Source organism: Salmo salar, chromosome 16 (assembly GCF_965601325.2).
Source record: "Salmo salar chromosome 16, fSalSal1, whole genome shotgun sequence".
NCBI lineage: Eukaryota > Metazoa > Chordata > Actinopteri > Salmoniformes > Salmonidae > Salmo > Salmo salar.
Genome location: NC_138306.1, coordinates 66,743,262 through 66,761,308, shown reverse-complemented (window position 1 = coordinate 66,761,308; position 18,047 = coordinate 66,743,262). Strand labels below are relative to the sequence as shown.

At 41.6% G+C, this 18,047-nt stretch overlaps 1 protein-coding gene across 1 annotated transcript in view; it reads right to left on the bottom strand.

The window, feature by feature from the left end:
• ahr1 (aryl hydrocarbon receptor 1 alpha) overlaps positions 1–17,596 on the bottom strand; it is a gene marked incomplete at its 5' end in the record, with an annotated part of 89,515 nt that extends 71,919 nt beyond the window's left edge. The window contains 3 exon segments of the mRNA NM_001123686.1: positions 16,369–16,559; positions 16,684–16,704; positions 17,492–17,596. Coding sequence (NP_001117158.1) covers positions 16,369–16,559; positions 16,684–16,704; positions 17,492–17,532 — 253 coding nt within the window.
• Positions 17,597–18,047: the final 451 nt, after the last annotated feature.

The following is an 18,047-nucleotide window of genomic DNA, read 5'->3' as shown; positions in this document are numbered from 1 at the left end:
AAGCAACATCTCAAGACATCAGTCAGGAAGTTAAAGCTTGGTCGCAAATGGGTCTTCCAAATGGACAATGACCCCAAGGATACTTCCAAAGTTGTGGCAAAATGGCTTAAGGACAACAAAGTCAAGGTATTGGAGTGGCCATCACAAAGCCCTGACCTCAATCCTATAGAATATTTGTGGGCAGAACTGAAAAAGCGTGTGCGAGCAGGGAGGCCTACAAACCTGACTCAGTTACACCAGCTCTGTCAGGAGGAATGGGCCAACATTCACCCAACTTATTATGGGAAGCTTGTGGAAGACTACCCAAAACGTTTGACCCAAGTTAAACAATTTAAAGGCAATGCTACCAAATACTAATTGAATGTATGTAAACTTCTGACCCACTGTGAATGTGATGAAAGAAATAAAAGTTGAAATAAATCATTCTCTCTACTATTATTCTGACATTTAACATTCTTAAAACAAAGTGGTGATCCTAACTGACCTAAGACAGGGAATTTTTACTCGGATTAAATGTCAGGAATTGTGATAAACTGAGTTTAAATGTATTTGGCTAAGGTGTATGTAAACTTCCCACTTCAACTGTAGCTGTGTTTTCTTATGTGTAAAATGTCACTACGTAGAGTAAGGGAATAGCAGCTCTGAATCCAGCTGAGCCAAACCTCTGCGCTGTCCACCACTCGTCATCAACAACACTTCCTCTTTAACAACAAAACACTTCCAAGAACTGATGCATCGGCAATTCCAGTTCCACTAGGAGTGTCTGACGCTGGATGATGTAGCCTACAGGGCAACAACACACACGCACGCACACATGCACACCCACACGCACACAAACTGCATGGAGGCCCTGATCCTGTTTGATGTTGCCTACAGGGCGCCAATACTGTAGCTAGCCAACTGGCAGCACTGACATGGGTTCTCACTGTTTCATGGGGTGGCAGAGAGGGGAGTGCACACACACACACACACACACACACACACACACACACACACACACACACACACACACACACACACACACACACACACACACACACACACACACACACACACGCGCGCGCCTTTGGGTGGCCACAGGGGGCAGGGCAGGCACAGTTGGGGTGGCTCTGCTGGGAGAGAGAGAGAGAGGCCCTGGCACTAACCGGACTAATTTATGGATCTCCTGTTTGTCTGCTGGTTTCATTACACACTAATTACAAAAGACAAACATCAATATGCCTCTTGATTAAATAAAGCTGTTTATGCTCTGTAACCGCCCGTAGCAGTGACTCCCAACAATGTACAGCATACCACCGTTCTGCCTATGTATCAATTTCAGTCAACTCCATAAGCTCTATAGGCCTACAGTATACCATGTGGGTTCGGGTTACACCAAACGATAGTTAAAAAGCAGAAGAAATGAAATATTGATCATGTGGAGAACGCGTGAAATGTTTCTGGGAGTAAACACAGTAAACAGAAAAAAAGGGTCTGATAAACACACAGTGAAAGTGACAGGGATGAGGCGGGAAATAGTCACATAAACGAGTCCATCACTGGGGCCGTGTTCCCAACCATACTGGACATCTACTCAAAGCGTTGTCTGAGGAAGACCCGCAACATTATCAGGGACCCCAGCCACGGACTGTTCAGTCCTGTACTGCCTGGCAGACGGGATTGGAGCATCGGGTCTAGGACAAGCCATCAGACTGCTAAACATCTGGGACTGACCATTTGTACTGACTCTGCTCACCTTAGCACACATGCACTCACTCACACAGCCTCACATATGCACAACACATATATACACACACACACACACACACACACACACACACACACACACACACACACACACACACACACACACACACACACACACACACACACACACACACACACACACACACACACACACACACACACACACACACGCACAAACACACACACCAAGATGTATGTTATTTGGCCCTACTACATGTTTGCCAGAAGCAGTTATCTGTCAATGTAAACATTGACATGACCAATAAGGCCCAGGTAGTAGTGGATGTAGTGTGGATTTGTACAGCCTTCGCTCTCCTTCCCAGCGCTTTGCTAATACAAGCCCAGACACACACACACACACACACACACACACACCACACACACACACACACACACACACACACACACACACACACCCCCCCCCCCCTTCATGTTACACACACATCATGACTGCTGCTATTAACCTATTTAATCCCATTAGTAGTGACAATAGTGACCGTAAAAAACGTTTCCAGTTTTAAGGCTCTAAAAATTTTACTGAATGATATTTCAATGCATTTCCAGTAAATATTGAAATAATAAAGGGTCTCAATGAAATATGTGCAGTGTCACATGTTTAGTGTAAATTGTCACATGACCAGAGCTGTTTACTTCCTGGTTGCACCATGAGAAGACGATGGCTGCATCAAAGCTCCCAATTTTTGGTACACATCATCTTTAAGGTGTCTAGTATTGATATATGCATTTGCAATTACTCAACTTTGTTCAGTGTGGTCATAGAACGAGTAAACATGTTGACGGCAACAATAGTGACCGGCGGGATAACACAGAGCATCTAGGTATACACATAGGTATACACATACATAGTTCTTGTTCTACCTAACTTTCTACTCTGTTCTTTCTGTTAGTTTCACTTTGAGTCAAGTTCTGGATATGTTGGATCTAGGTGACTGCTCAGACAAGGCGTGCAACATTGTACTTATCCCTCAGAGATTGTGATAGCGATGGGTCAGATATGAAATATGAGGGGGGACAGGCCATTTGCCAGCCAGGATGTTGAATGTATATGCTGAACCTATACAAACTGATCATGACAGGGACGTTATCCCTCACCACCCCACACTCTCCTCCCTGAGACTGGGTTGGGTCATGGACCCAGTGTTCGCTCTTGGTGTTGCAGAGCAATCTCAGGTGCCTCAAGGTTGCAAGTTCCTTCATGACAACCTCTTCACTTCGCTTGTACTCCTCGATGAAATGACAAAAAGAGGATATGGGAGCTCTGGAACGATGAGGCAGAATCGTCTGTTTGATGTCCCATTCAAGCCACAGAAGGACTTCATGAAGTTACCCCTGGGAACCTCTGAGGTTCTGACCCAAGGAGACAAGGTGCTGGTCCATTAGAAAGACAATAACATTGTCACTGTGGCAACAAACATGGAGGAGAAATACAGTGAGACCTCTGTCAAGAGATGGAACAAGGAGCGATGTGCCTTTTGACAAAGTCCCACAACCAAAATGCATCAACCGATACGATGAGCACATGGGTGGTGTTGAACTTCACGACCTACAGGTTTCAAGATACCATATCTCCATCAGGTCTGAGAAGTGGTGGTGGCCCATCTCTGCATGGTCTCTCAACAGTGCACTCATAAACAGCCATTTATTTTACAGAGATGTTATGGGAGAGACCATCAACCTGCTCACCTTCTTATGGATAGTGGCACAGTTTCTTATGCAAAAGTTTGGCACGAAACCACTGAGCCACCGAAGGAGATCTCTACTAGCTGCTACTGTTGAAGATCAGGCAAGATATGACAAAGCTTCTCACTGGCCAATCAACACGATGCACCAGTTCCATAGATGTCGTCATTGTGACAAACGCACTAGATATGCATGTGAGAAATGCAAAGCTCCACTGCACATTCAAGATATACCATGGACAGTGGAAAAGGAGAAAAGAGCGAATGAAAAAGGGCTGAAAAAGCGAATAAAAGAAAAATAGAAAAGTCAATAAAGGGTGAGGAGAGGCAGTACAGCGAACTCTAGGAAGAAAAGAAAAGTCGAGGAAAAAGGGAAAAAAGACAATCAAAATGACTGAAATGTTTTTGAGGATCAATTGATTCAAGACATACTGTATGACAATAGGTCTGACTGATCGTAGTTCAAAATAGTGATTTACAAACTAATCGTGCACTTGGTTCCTACCGCTATAACCTCTATATTATATATTCTATATTTTATATATATATATAATCATGCACTTGGTTCCTACCTCTATAATATATATGTATATGTGTATTATATATATATATATATATATATATATATATAATTTTTTTTTGTATAGTGTAGGCCTCTTCGTAGTTGTGAATGTGAATGGATGACACGACTGCTATACAGTTTATAGTGAATGTTGCACTAAAATGACACAATGACAATGTTACAATGAATATTGCACTAAAGTACAAGTTCAAATGTTACAATAAAGTTACAATATTAATGTTTTAATACATGTTGCACTAAAGTAACAATGTTACAATGTATGTTACAATAAAGTAACAATGTTGAAATACGTTGATGGTTGTTGTTTTTAGTTTTTTTGCTCTCAGTATTCATATCGGTTTTGTATAAGGGTTTTTGATATGTAAAATAGTCATACTAGAATGTGATGGGGCATTCTAGTGGCAATGCTGGGGACCCTGGGTCTCTGGATCTCGACCCCGCCCTGTGCAACTGGGTCCTGGACTTCCTGACGGGCCGCCCCCAGGTGGTGAGGGTAGGTAACAACATCTCCACCCCGCTGATCCTCAACACTGGGGCCCCACAAGGGTGCGTTCTCAGCCCTCTCATGTACTCCCTGTTCACCCACGACTGCGTGGCCATGCACGCCTCCAACTCAATCATCAAGTTTGCAGACGACACTACAGTGGTAGGCTTGATTACCAACAACGACGAGACGGCCTACAGGGAGGAGGTGAGGGCCCTCGGACTGTGGTGTCAGGAAAATAACCTCGCACTCAATGTCAACAAAACAAAAGAGATGATCGTGGACTTCAGGAAACAGCAGAGGGAGCATCCCCCTATCTACATTGATGGGACAGTAGTGGAGAAGGTGGAAAGTTTTAAGTTCCTCGGCGTACACATCTTGGACAAACTGAAATGGTCCACCCACACAGACAGCGTGGTGAAGAAGGCGCAGCAGCGCCTCTTCAACCTCAGGAGGCTGAAGAAATTCGGCTTGTCACCAAAAACACTCACAGACTTTTACAGATGCACAATTCGAGAGCATCCTGTTGGGCTGTATCACCGCCTGGTAAGGCAGCTGCTCCGCCCACAACCGGAAGGCTCTCCAGAGGGTGGTGCGGTCTGCACAACGCATCACCGGGTGCAAACTACCTGCCCTCCAGGACACCTACACCACCCGATGTCACAGGAAGACCAAAAAGAACATCAAGGACAGCAACCACCCGAGCCACTGCCTGTTCACCCCGCTAACATCCAGAAGGCGAGGTCAGCACAGGTGCATCAAAGCTGGAACCGAGAGACTGAAAAACAGCTTCTATCTCAAGGCCATCAGACTGTTAAACAGCCATCACTAACATTGAGTGGCTGCTGCCAACATACTGACTCAACTCAAGCCACTTTAATAATGGGAAAATTGATGTAATCAATTTATCACTTGCCACTTTATATTATTTATATTAGATCATGTTTACATAACCTACATTATTCATCTCATATGTATATACTGTACGCCATACCATCTACTGCATCTTGCCATCTTGATGTAATTAGATGTATCATTAGCCACTTTAAACAATGCCACTTTATATAATGTTTTCATAACCTACATTACTCATCTCATATGTATATACTGTACTCTATACCATCTACTGCATCTTGCCATCCTGATGTAAAGTATCACTAGCCACCTTAAACAATGCTGCTTTATATGTTTTCATACCCTACAATACTCATCTCATATGTATATACTGTACTCCATACCATCTATTACATCTTGCCTATGCCGTTCGGCCATCACTCATTTATATATTTTTATGTAGATATTCGTATTCATTCCTTTACACTTGTGTGTACAAGGTAGTTGTTGTGAAATTGGTAGATTACTTGTTAGATATTACTGCATCGTCGGAACTAGGAACTAGAAGCACAAGCATTTCGCTACACTTGCATTAACACCTGTTAACCATGTGTATGTGACAAATACAATTTGATTTGATTTGAAATGTGTTAATAACTGGGCTGGGATATATGAGAATTTTCATGACTGCATAGGAGAAATATGTTAATTCAGTATACATCACATTATCCCACCGGTCACATAAAACACACTTTTTCACCTACTTTTCCATGAAAATTCAAAAAGATTATGATTGATTATTTCAAAGGCTTACTAATGACACAAAATTTGGATATTTTCATGTCTGGGAAAAATTCGGGATTAAATGGGTTAAGACATCTATTTGTTAATGCTAAACTGCACAATTTAAACACTTTGCTCTCAATATCCTCCTTCCTGACACACGTGTAAATATTGTACTGTAAATGTGTTGAATGCCTTCCTTGTATTTATATTATATAGAAAAAAAATTGTATACTTTATTAGTTGTTTTTTTAATATTCTTGTTGTCACATTATTGAGATTTGAACCTCCAAACCAGCATTTCATTGTACTGTGTGTACACCATGTGTATCCTGTGGATATGACAAATAAACTTGACTTGACTTGAATCTGGGAACTGGGTTAGAAGAACCTTCGGTGGCCTGGCATTGCTCTGGAGAAGGCTGAGACTGCATGTCAAAAGTGAATTGGTCCAACAATTAAGTCAGCAGCATCTCAGCTGAAAACCAACACAAACCACATGCAATAAAGCTCCTGCTTCCAGTCATGATGACCAAATAAAAAAAACTTTACATGAACAAAACTCGGATCATAAGAGGTCAAAAGAACACACTAGGCCAAATGAATGTCACAAAATGTCATTTTACCATTTTTTTTAAACAACGGTAAGATTTAATTTTAGTAGCATGATGCTTTTGTCACAGCACTTTCCCTCTCCATTTCGTTTTGTGGAGACTGTTTCCCCTTTAGTTTTTATTGGAGCGAGTAGAATAGTGGATAGCTATCAGAAGACTGCAATGCCTTGTGACAGCTCGGCAGCATAGCACTGGAACAGTCCCCACTCCATCAGATTTTAATGAGCGTTAATTGCCACTTAAAGCAGAAAAATGTGTGACTGACACACAATGATCGACGATTCCCTGGCCTTAATAGTGGGTACCATGGCTGGGACGGGTTCTTGCTCAGATAAGAGAGTCTTTGTCCCAACACTGTCTCTAGTTATTCTACTGTCTCACAAGTCATGGCAGAGGGAGAGAGAGAGAGAGAGACAGAGAGAGATAGAGACAGAGAGAGAGACAGATTGAGTGGGGAGAGAGATAGAGAGACAGCTGTGACTAGTGCTAACAGGAGCAGAGAGATGGAGAGAGAGAGAGAGAGAGAGATGGAGAGAGAGAGAGAGAGAGAGAGAGAGAGGGGAGAGAGATAGCTGTGACAAGTGCTTACAGGAGCAGAGAGATGGAGAGAGAGAGAGGGAGAGAGAGAGAGAGAGAGGGGGGAGAGAGAGAGAGAGAGAGATAGCTGTGACTAGTGCTAACAGGAGCAGAGAGATGGAGAAGGAGGAGGGAACTCGTAGGTCATCATGTCTCTATTTCAAATCTACAGTAAGCCTCTCTCTGACTAAAATTGTCATCGTGCTCAAAGTTTACCTGAAAGCTGCCAGAGCAACTAAGAGAACTGTAAGCTGTGTTGGCATGGGGTCTGTTTTCCTCTACTCCTCACATCAGACCGTTTGACTGACCTGTATGGAAGCTTCAGTCTAATAAGTGACCAGGGCTGTGATCAGTTCAACACACACACACGCACGCAAACACACAAGCACACTGGGGATGGACGGGGCACTAGGGTCGGGCTTCGCCAAAATAAACATGGCCGTTGTTGTGAAAATATGGAGGCCTGTGGCTGGAGCAAAGTGTGTGTCTGTGTGTGTGAGGGGGTTCATTGATGGAGCATAACGACAGTGCTTTGTACACACACGTACGCATGCGCACGCGCACGCACACACACACACACACACACACACACACACACACACACACACACACACACACACACACACACACACACACACACACACACACACACACACACACACACACACACACACACATACCTATTTAGCAGGAATGCATTCTACGGGATCAGTTTTTCCAGGAATTAAGAAAAGCTTGTTGACAGACTGATGGTGTAAGGTAAAGAGCAGGAATTTGGAGAGATGGCAAGAGAGAGAGAGAGAGAGAGAGAGAGAGAGAGAGAGAGACTATTAGTTCAGTTTCTTCTTCATCTACTGAATCTCATTATCTCTCTCTCTAATACCACTGGGCACTACAGTAGGTTGAACCATGAGAAAATAGGTCAGTTGATGGGAAGGTACACTCTCGTAATCACACCAAAGTGACCTTTTAAGACCAATGTATTCCTGGCTGGCTACCTTGACATAGCAGCACAAGACTGGCCCTTTTGTGGCCACAAGGTTTGATTCTGACGTGCTGCTGTTTTTTTTTTTTTTAACCCCCCCTTCTTATTTTCTTTTTCAAAGGAGTATAAACCCTCTTTAAGTGGATTAACGCTGTTGTTTTTATTCCAAAATACTTTCATCCTCAAATGCTCATTTTCAGCTCTATGTAATGACAATACGTTGTTAGTATGACATTGAAAACAAAAGCGACGCTTTATTTTGTTGCTCAGTTCTGAGAACTGTTTAACAATATTACACTTATAAAAGCTATATTTCTTTAATATCCAAGCCCTGGAACTGAACTTTCTAGTACGGGTTCTTTGTTTAGTTTTTGCTCTCTAGCCACCCACTTGTTTTTGCTTTTTAACCAGTTTTGTTCTCTGTGTGGTCCACAAAGTCCTCATCCATTACTTTTCCAATGGCTCTAGTCAATTCATCATGGACCAGTCATAAGATAGTTAGCACAGGGCCCTCTTCTCTCTCCATGTGAGAGAGGTTCATTTACCAACATGATCTGGAACCGCCATGGGTGACACTCATTCAAATCAATCGAACCATGGATGTAAGAAGACAAGGCGATCTGAGGCAAAACCCAACAGATCTAGACAACAGATCTACTCTACTCCGGCCACTGAGGTTTAGCTATCGTTGTAACTCAACACAAAGCCAAGGCTGTGCCGTAAGCTGTCTTAAGACAGTCAGGCACATTTGTAACCCATGTCGAGTGGAGAATCCATCCTTTGTGAGCGAGACAACCGTGGCAACGGTCTGCGGGAGGCCTTTACAACAGAGTGGATGACCGGGTTAGCGGGGGTGACCGGGTTAGTGTGACGGCACGAGGCAACCAGAAAATACAACAACACCATCATCACCTCATCTCCGCTGGTTGGAGAGAGGCATCGGAAAGACGGAATACTCTTTATCTAAATCAAACGGTATGTTAACAAAATCCAGAAGCAGGTGGGCAAATTGAAACGGAACGACTGCAGAGTTGTATACTGGGTAAGACTTATCAACACAGTTTATCAATGGTGAACAAACTATGACACAATGGTTGATTTTGAGTAAATGATCAGTTCATAATCAGATCTTCTGTTCTCCACCCTAACTGTGTTCATCAATGCTTTCCATCTTTTTGAAGCTGGCGTCGGTACTGCATACTGTCATGTGGCAGCAGAAGGGAAACATGCAGAAGCTCTACCCAGTACCCAGATAAAATGCTAACAAAAAGGACAAGACTATGATCAAACACCCCGTTTGAGAAATCGTTTGAGAGAAAGTAGCAGGGTTACAGCGTTGTGAGGCAGAACAGTTCCAGTGTTTGAAAACACCTGGACAGTGGTCACACACACACACACACACACACACACACACACCACACACACACACACACACACACACACACACACACACACACACACACACACACACACACACACACACACACACACACACACCCCCCGTTACAATAATCTGCAGTCAGGGCCTAAATCATTTCCAGTTGTAGTCTTTGCTACAGTATAACGCAAACTCAACCGCTCTTTCAAATAACTAAGAACATTCAATATGGAGGGTACAACAGTTGATAAATGAGTTTAAAATATCTTCTATTTACTTAGTATATCGTCATGTCTCTGAGGTTGCTTGAGGCATCATAGTCATCATTTACGGCCAGTTTCATCTGAAACATATTTGTAAATCTTATCTCATAATTTACAGTCTACCAATATACAACTTTTAGGGCTCTATTTTAACAAACCTGACGCAATGATTCATCTAAGCGCTGGCGCTAAAGGTTCTGAGGGTGTGTCAGAAATATTTTTGCTATTTTCACACCCGGAATTATGAGTAAAATAGCTGGCGGTGGCGTGAAAGTGCTTGGTTTTGATGAATAAACAAGTTGTAGATGTGACGAGGGCTTGGCCGCTCGCTGGCTTAATACTGCATGCTTTTGTCTCAAGTTCTGTAGGTTATTGACGTCTTTGCGTCGTCATCAACTCCAATTCTGCTGGGGGCACGGAATATTCTTGTCCTGGTCCATTGTGGATTGATACTACAGTTAAATGTTAAATAACATAGGCTACAGTAATGAGTAATAGCAACAACAACAAAAAACAGTGTTTGCTCAATAGCCTATGTTTGGAGTGTTGGCAGTCAACATTGTTGTAATTGGCTTCAAGAGCCTAGCCTACATGTCTTTACGCATCGCACTTCTCCTCAAATAAAAAAATACTAGGCTCCCGTGAATTGTATTGTATGTGTGAGGCACGTTCTCAAATAGCAAGATATAGCCTAGGCCTACCGTTGATACTGCATTATAGGACTGAATCATTTAAATACGTTTGGAGGAGAGTGTCTTTGTTAACCCGATGAGATGCGCTCTTTGGAGATGGGGACAGATACTTCAACAAGCTAAATGAAGTATTCAGGTAGGCACATGTGTGCATGTTTTAGGATGTGCAGTATATTTTCAATTCAAAGCACTCTGACGAATAAAGCATTCAACACCTTTTAAGGATAAGCTACTTTGCAAGGCCAGGATAAAAAAGACATGACGCATTGCTGTTGAACCAGGCTTAGTAGCCTAGGCTTAGGGTAAGGGTAGCAGGGGGCTTGATATGAAATGGAAAACAATCTGTTTTTTAAAACACCACAATATTTTTAAACAGGATGGGGTCAGAAGCATGATATCTTAAATGGCTTCTCTCGTTCCATGGCACTGTGTACACACAGTGTACTAGCACAGAGAGGCTGCTGCCTACATACAGACTTGAAATCATTGGCCACTTTAATAAGTGGAACACTAGTCACTTTAATGACGCCACTTTAATAATGTTTACATATCATCTCATATGTATGTATTCTATACTATCTATTGCATCTTAGCCTATGCCGCTCTGACATTGCTCATCCATATATTTATACCTTCTTATTCCATTCCTTTACTTAGATGTGTGTGTATTAGGTAGTTGTTGTGGAATTGTTAGATATTTCTTGTTAGATATTGCTGCACTGTCGGAACTAGAAGCACAAGCATTTCGCTACACTCGCAATATCATCTGATAACCATATGTATGTGACCAATAACATTTGATTTGATTTGATTTGACACTTAGGCCTAAATGGTTTTAAGCATTACACTCGCAAGTCTATACAAAATACTAGGCCTCTGTCAATTGTATCGTTGACTATGTTTGAGGCAGATTTAAAAACATATCACCCGTTGATATGGATGACTGAATAGTTTGGAGTAGCGTGTCTTTGGTAATCAAATGAGGGGTACTCTTTGATAATGCGGCTGGATAGGCTACTGAATAAGTGAAACGAAGTATGCAGGTATGTGAATTGTGAATAATGAAAAAGTAAAAACCTTCAAAATATTTCAAAGCACTCTCAGTAGACCATTTAAAACCTCTTTATTCATAGGCTAGTTGGCTAATGGCCAGGATAAAAATAGGCACCTATTATAAAAAAATAGGCACCTATGTTGCTAAACCAGTCTTGATTAAGGGGAGGGTTGGCTATGTTTGGTTTTTAATCAAATTAAATTAAATTGGGGGAAAACAATTGTTTTCAAATATTGCCACCCCTACCACCTCAGCCCAAGGGAGCCGATGTTAAGACAGGTAAATTGCCGAACCTCGCGTTATGGCTGGAAAATGCCAGTGTCCCAGTGATGACGAAATTGCAAACTAACGTGCGTTTGACACTTGCGCCTCCTTAGCGCCAGATGAAAATAGAGCCCTTAGTGTGTGAACATTTCTTTACACAATATTTAATTGTCACCATATGAATGATTATCAACACTAAGCTGCATATCTGGAAACAGTTCAGCTGAGTCATGTAATAGCTTAACATTTACATTTGTCAGACACTCTTAAAGTAGTGTGTGCATACATTTTCATACTGGTTGCCCCATTGGGAATCGAACCCACAACTCTGACGTTGCTAGTGCCATGCTCCACCAAATGAGCCACACAAGACTACTTGAAAATAAGGGAGAGCCGCACACTCTAGGAGCTCGGATGCAAAAATGTAATATCCAACGTTTCGACAGCCAAGCTGTCTTCATCAGGGTATGATCACAGACACTGCAAGATGAGTCGTTTATATATTGTCAAAAGACACACAGGTGTCTGTAATCATGGCCAAGAGTGGCCTAATATCATTGGTTAATTCTCAAATATAAAAATGGCATACAAAGAACAGCATACAAAAAACAAATGGATAGCATACGATCATAGATTCATTTTAGACTACACAAGTTTACAAACAATTACAATGGCAAAGTCACAATAATCACAAGAATGGCTTCAGATCAAAGTCTATGTTGAGACCGAAGGGTGCAAGGGTCTTTAAATTAAAGATCCAGGCATCCTCTCGTTTTAACAATAAATTATCAAGGTCACCCCCTCTCCCAGGGAGGGTGACATGTTCGATGCCAATACAACGCAGAGACAAAATCGAGTGGTTTGCTTCCAAAAAGTGGGCCGCAACTGGGTAAGTCAAGTTTTTGCACCTAATGGTGCTACGATGCTCTGAGATACGTACTTTTAATTCACACTTTGTTTTACCCACATCATTTTTACCACAAGGACAAGTTATAAGATAAATAACTGCCTTAGTGGAGCACGTGATAACACCTTTGATTGGTATCGATTTCCAGGTTTGTGGGTGTTTGAAGGATCTACATTTATAAGTGCCATTGCATTGAGCACAGCCATTACACTTGTAATTTCCATCCAGTAGGGGCGCAAATAGACGTTGTTCAGGAATATCTTGGGGTGGTAAATCAGAGTGTACCAATTGGTCTCTGAGATTCCTGCCCCGCGAGAATACGACCAAGGAAGGTCCGAAAACACATTACCGAGACTATCATCGTATTTTAGAATGTGCCAATGTTTGTGAACGATTCCCTTAATCAGAGCGCTTTGAATAGCGGGTAGTTAGAACGCAAGAATGAGTCTTTTTGCGAGACTGACCTTGAAAAAGGTCATGTCTCGTTTTATTTTCAATTTTATCAATGGCAATATTAATCTGATCATTTTTGTACACCTTCTCAGACTATTACCATGACATTAGCAAAAACATGACCAAAAAACTCATAAGTCAGGCTTTACGGTCTGGCTTAATTTTTTCCATCCTTATGTGACCCATACCTAGGTGTCTGGTTAGACTGTAAACTCTCCTTCCAGACTCACATCAAACATTTCCAATCCAAAGTTAAATCTAGAATTGGCTTCCTATTTCGCAACAAAGCATCCTTCACTCATGCTGCCAAACATACCCTTGTAAAACTGACCATCCTACCGATCCTCGACTTCGGCGATGTCATATACAAAATAGCCTCCAATACCCTACTCAATAAATTGGATGCAGTCTATCACAGTGCCATCCATTTTGTCACCAAAGCCCCATATACTACCCGCTACTGCGACCTGTACGCTCTCGTTGGCTGGCCCTCGCTTCATACTCGTCGCCAAACCCACTGGCTCCAGGTCATCTACAAGACCCTGCTAGGTAAAGTCCCCCCTTATCTCAGCTCACTGGTCACCATAGCAGCACCCACTTGTAGCACGCGCTCCGCAAGGTATATCTCTCTGGTCACCCCCAAAGCCAATTCCTCCTTCGGCCGCCTCTTCTTCAGAGCAGCTCACAGATTACTGCACCTGTACATTGCCCAACTATAATTTAGCCCAAACAACTACCTCTTCCCCTACTGTATTTATTTATTTATTTATTTATTTTGCTCCTTTGCACCCCATTATTTCTATTTGTACTTGTACTTTCTTCCACTGCAAATCTACCATTCCAGTGTTTTACTTGCTATATTGTATTTACTTCGCCACCATGGCCTTTTTTGCCTTTACCTCCATTATCTTACATTACATTTAAGTCATTTAGCAGACGCTCTTATCCAGAGCGACTTACAAAATGGTGCATTCACCTTATGATATCCAGTGGAACAACCACTTTACAATAGTGCATCTAAATATTTTAAGGGGGGGGGGGGGGGGGGGGTTAGAAGGATTACTTTATCCTATCCTAGGTATTCCTTAAAGAGGTGGGGTTTCAGGTGTCTCCGGAAGGTGGTGATTGACTCCGCTGTCCTGGCGTCGTGAGGGAGCTTGTTCCACCATTGGGGTGCCAGAGCAGCGAACAGTTTTGACTGGGCTGAGCAGGAACTGTGCTTCCTCAGAGGTAGGGGGGCCAGCAGGCCAGTGGTGGATGAACGCAGTGCCCTTGTTTCGGGTTTGTTGGGCTATGTGTTTAGGTAGAGGGGTGTTCGTTTAGAGTGTTCCGGGGTTTTTGGTTATGTTCTATGTTAGTATATTTCTATGTTCTGGTCTAGTCTTTTTAGTTCTATGTTTAGGGTTATTGGATGGATTTTCAATTGGAGGCAGCTGTTCCTCGTTGCCTCTGATTGAAGGTCCTATATAGAGGGGTGTTTTTGTAATGGGTTTTGTGGGAAGTTGTTTTTGCACTGCTGTGTTTAGCCTGTAATACCGTGCGTGCGTGCGTGCGTGCGTGCGTGCGTGCGTGCGTGCGTGCGTGCGTGCGTTCATTCGTTTTCTTGTTACGTGTCTCAAATAAAGTTTAAAATGAGCACTCAACCCGCTGCGCCTTGGTCCACTATATATACGACGACCGTTACAATAACCTACATTACTCATCTCATATGTATATACTGTACTCTATACCATCTACTGCATCTTGCCATCCTGATGTAATGTATCACTTGCCACCTTAAACAATGCCGCTTTATATGTTTTCATACCCTACATTACTCATCTCATATGTATATACTGTACTCCATACCATCTACTGCATCTTGCCTATGCCGTTCGGCCATCACTAATTTATATATTTTTGTGTACATATTCGTATTCATTCCTTTACACTTGTGTGTACAAGGTAGTTGTTGTGGAATTGCTAGGTTATATTACTTGTTAGATATTACTGCATGGTCGGAACTAGAAGCACAAGCATTTCGCTACACTCGCATTAACACCTGCTAACCATGTGTATGTGACAAATACATTTGATTTGATTTGATCCAAACGCAAACCTCCAATCTTCCTTCCATTTCCAAATAGATGGAGGGAACCTATGTGATGTTATTCATTTATTCAGATGATTTCTCTTTAAACCATAAACATTGGGTAGTAAGGTCCAGAAGTCATTGAGGTGAAACATCTCCACAATATTTTAGCTTTGTTCTTTTGTGCCTTGAGGTTAGTCCCATAAGCAATCTCAACCCTGCCACTTTCCTCCTCTCCTCTCCTCCCCAGCTATGCACTTTCCATTCCCCATGCAGCATCTTCAACACCGCTCTTACCCACGGCAGAGTCGGGTCATGCCCACTGTTTCCATTCGACTCACCTCAACAGCCATTTTAAAATTGACTGTCTAAAACAAACATTTTCCTCCCTCCGTTTTATAAATGATTTAAGCTCATTTTCTTTTAATTATACATGATGCATCACCACCACCAGAACTCAGCGCCTGCACTGCAGGTTGGGATTGTGACATAGAAAACCCCATATTGAAAGTAAAATGTTTTTGTATGTCATTGATTAGCTTATTAAGTAGTTCAGTATTGTCTTTACATCATGTGGTGTGTCTTGAGAAGAAAATGTGAAAGGATACAGCGTTGCAGCATTTCTTAGAAAGGCCTTGCCAAGATAACACAATTATTTAATACATTTAGAAGGAATTGAATAATACAACCTAATACATTATTTTTCAGCAGAGTACAATTTAAAAAAATATAATATCATATAATATATAATAATTATATTTTCTTTTCTTTTAAGGAAATGTCCAAATAATTGATCAAATGTATGTCACTACAGTGCATATCCTAAGCTTATAACCTCCACACAGTTACCTGCAGCCAACACACACACACACACACACACACACACACACACACACACACACACACACACACACACACACACACACACACACACACACACACACACACACACACACACACACACACACACACACACATCACCTGAGAAGAAGTTCTTGGTCCTCAGGTAGCTCACGCTGAGCCGTAAGATAGAGAGTTTATCCAAGCTGGAGGTGACCTCTTCTGGGAAGGGCAGTAGACTGGCCAGACGGTCTAACTCAGAGTTCAGACGATCCCGGTGGCGCTTTGATGGGTTAGACTTGGTCCCTTCAGATGAAGCTGTCTGTTTCTCTCTGAGCAGGAGAAGAGACATGGGGTTTATTAGGGAATCACAGAGGAAATTATGAAGCCAGTAAGCTAATTCTCTCAATGTTGATAAGAAGGTAAACTGTGGACATATTGCCACTCAGTACTCACTTTTGGTCTTTCACTTCGATGCTGAATGATAAATCATATAATTAAATATTGGTATTAATAATAATACTATACGTTTAATAATAAATCATCATCATATCAATAATAATACTAATAACAATAATAATAACAAGAATATTATTATAATAATGTTCTTATTTCCTTATAAGTTTAATTATTATTTCCGCTCCTTTTTAGCTTATTTTTTTTACCAGTTATAGATAAGCAATAATAACATTTGAAATACAGTGTAAAAAAATATTAATAGTCAAGTTGCAAGTACTTGAACGTTTCACACGATACAATAAGGGCACACTGAACTATGAAAAATACTGAAACGAAAATAAATACAAAAGGCCTGAGAATGATGAGCACGAGCACTGCGCGCCTTCCACCTGTGCCCGGAGCACTGGCATGGGTTCGTTAAGATTCGAATTGAATCATCATATTGAATCATCTCTCTCCATCTCAATTGAACATCACTTCAACCATTTGACCACATCATGATTATGAGTCAACTTATGTGTTGAGTTATTTTTATTTAGGACATTATGCATAACATTATGCATCATTATCCTGACACAATATACTATCTAGGATAAACATACTGCTTATAATATATATCCAAATCTGTCTGCACCAAACAATATTGAAGATATATACATGCTATTTAGATGGATCGTGAGTGACTATCATGTCATATAGCGTTGACTCATATATTATCAAATAATACAAAATAATAACAACGTTATGGTGGGCCATTTTAGTTCAGTATGCAAGCTAATACAACGTTCAAAAAACTCTCACTTACCCTCTTTGCACCGGTTTTCTTCTTTTCCGTCCAGCATACATGGTTGAGGCTTTACTAGTAGCCTGCCGGTATAGCCGAATTATTCTATGTTAAGTGAAGACCGAGCCGATCTACATAAACCCGGTAATGTTTGTCTAATAACCTATTTACTCATCCCCAGATCTTGTCCAGAAGGAACTGTTTTCAAGAATGGATCAAGCAATGCACCGATTCATCAGTCCTCTTGTCCTACATCAATGACGTTGATGTTTGTCAGGCGGTTCAAATAATTAAGCCTACAAACAAATACTGACAACGATTAAATAAATGCCATTGCATGCAACTGAACGCCGTATCACAATGACATATAGTTTTCCAACAAATAAGCACTGCTAAATTGACATTCGTCAAAAAGTGGCAGCAAGTGCATCCCTTCCGCGGTGTTTAACCTGTGCATAAAATGCTGTTGACATCCGATTATAATGGCTTCCACATCAAGCAAAGTCCATGTCATCATTCGTTTCGTTACAAGGTTAATATTAGTGGAAAAAATAGAGGGGGAAATAATAACGACATT